The following is a 2,384-nucleotide window of genomic DNA, read 5'->3' on the forward strand; positions in this document are numbered from 1 at the left end:
CTTACTGAGGAAGGTCTTTGGTAGTGAATGTCAGAACTCTTCCCCAGAGGCACAAATGTTGGTCTTGGGTACAGAAACAAGAATAGAAGTTTGAATAGCTGAGCATTCTTTACAGAAACAAGCACTACATAGTCTCTAGTCCTCAATGTCCTGAGGATATGCTTGGTATATGGGCAGCCCAATCCTGTGCTTGACATCACTGGGTATTGCAAAAGTACCATAAGGCACTTTCCAACTGGCAGGAGATACCCAGTGCTGGGAAAGAAGCCAGCACCAATATGTGCAGGAACCCATAGCCAGAAGGACACCCACGAGGACTACTGGGCAGTGAGTATCCCCGCTGAGTGGCAGGGAGGATTTTGGGGGCAGGATAGTGGACAGGGATGGTGAGGAGGAGGTGGAACTGGGTGGAGCGAGGGCAGGCCAGTGGGGGGAATCAAGCCTGAGAAAGGGGAAGGATGGCGGCACAGCTCTTTACAAACAGATTATTCGGAGAGAGCAAAGAATCCTGTATATCGGGCAAAATTGTTCTTACACACAGTACAGAGACAGGAGCAACCAGCTCCTTCCAGAAAAATGAGAGCAAGAAGGTTTCGGTTCTATTCATAGTGTGTGTGTGTGGGGGGGGGGGGATACAGAATGTTAAGGGAGATGAGCAGGATCTTCAGGCTTAACAGTATCCCATTTGTTTCTCCCACCAGAGCCAGCCATCAAGATGAATGGATCCACCGTTATAGAGTTTGTCTTACTGGGCTTGTCCGGCTCCCAATCTGCTCAGTTGTTAGTTTTACTTCTGGTCTTGACCTGCTACACCATTGACCTTGTGGGCAACTTGCTGATCATGGTGACTGTGTGGACTGAGCCCAAACTCTTCCAATGCCCCATGTATTTCTTCCTTGCCAATCTGTCCCTCCTTGACATATCTTTGGGGTCGGTGGCGGCCCCGAAACTACTGACTGATCTACTGATTAGCGGCTGTACAATTTCATATGACGGCTGTATGGTCCAGATATTTACCTTCCACTTTTTTGCAGGTGTAGAAGTTTTCATCCTCAGTACCATGGCTTATGATCGTTATGTGGCCATCTGCAATCCATTGAGGTACACAACCATCATGGACCGGCAACGCTGCTTCAGTCTCCTCCTGCTTTGCTGGGGAGGAGGCCTCACTCATGGCCTCTTCCAAACAGCGGTCACAGCCCAGCTACAATTCTGTGGACCGAATGTCCTGGACAATTTCTTCTGTGACATCACACAGTTAAAAAACCTGGCCTGTTCAGACATCCATATCAGTGAAATCCTCTATGTTTTCAGTGACAGTTTGATCATTCTACCCAACCTTCTGACCTTGCTGGTTTCATATGTCACCATCCTGGTCACCCTCTGTGGTCGATTTGGGAAGGGTGGCAAGAAGGGACTCTCCACCTGCGGCTCCCACCTGATGGTTGTCTTCCTCCTCTATGGTCCCCTTTTATTTGTGTATATGAAACCCTCCTCTGCATCAAAGGTGGACAAGATGGCCAGCATCTTCTACATGGTGGTCACCCCTGCCCTCAATCCTCTCATTTATAGTCTGAGGAACAAAGAGATGAAGGGAGCCATGGGGAAGTTGAAGAACAAATGTAAACATTTCCTGCTCAATCAACAGGAGTAGATGTGTTGAACTTCCTTTTCTTCTGAAATCAATGTTGTGCATATGAGACGTAAGGTCCAATCTTATCCAACTTTCCAGCACTGGTGCAGCTGCAGTGCATCCCTGAGGCTAGGGAGCAAATGTTCCCTCACCTTGTGGAGGCCTCCATAATTACCTTCCCACCACAGGATGCAGTGCACACCCCATTGGCATGGCTACACCAGAGCTGGATAGGATTTGGCCCCTAATGAGCTCTAAGGTAGAAATTGATTGTATGTATACTGAAAAGTCTAGGGCATGTTCCCTCTGGATTTGCAATGAATCATGCCCTACCTTCCCTCACACTGTTATAAATCAAAGAAGTATGAGATCCTGAATACAGGTCGTGCCTCATTATCCACTGAGAAAAAAATCAGTGGATATAAAATCAGTGGAAAAATAGCTTTAAAGACTCACTTCCACATTTCTTGCTCTTTCATTGTCATCCCAGAATGCATCAGTATGGACCAGGGGTGCCCAAACCCTGGCTCTAGGGCCACTTGCAGCCTCAAGGACTCCCAATGCGGCCCTCAGGGAGACCCCAGCTTCCAATGAGCCTCTGGCCCTCCGGAAACTTGCTGGAGCCTGCACTGGCCCGACGCTACTGCTCTCAGCGTGAGGGCGACAGTTTGACCTCACGCGTTTGCTGTGGGATGAGGGCTCCCTCCACTGTTTGTTGTTTCATGTCTATGATGCAAAGAAAAGGCCACCC

At 48.7% G+C, this 2,384-nt stretch overlaps 1 protein-coding gene across 1 annotated transcript; it reads left to right on the plus strand.

Moving 5' to 3' along the window:
* Positions 1 to 715: 715 nt before the first annotated feature.
* Positions 716 to 1,654, plus strand: LOC136653967 (olfactory receptor 4Q3-like). Its single transcript, XM_066630828.1, has one exon. It carries the CDS (start codon positions 716 to 718, stop codon positions 1,652 to 1,654), a length of 939 nt encoding a protein of 312 aa, XP_066486925.1.
* The last annotated feature ends 730 nt before the right edge of the window (positions 1,655 to 2,384 follow it).

The sequence above is a fragment of the Tiliqua scincoides genome, chromosome 5, assembly GCF_035046505.1.
Source record: "Tiliqua scincoides isolate rTilSci1 chromosome 5, rTilSci1.hap2, whole genome shotgun sequence".
NCBI lineage: Eukaryota > Metazoa > Chordata > Lepidosauria > Squamata > Scincidae > Tiliqua > Tiliqua scincoides.

Excerpts from the sequence above, each read along its gene's own strand:
- LOC136653967 (XM_066630828.1), top strand. The coding sequence starts at position 716 with ATGAATGGATCCACCGTTATAGAGTTTGTCTTACTGGGCTTGTCCGGC.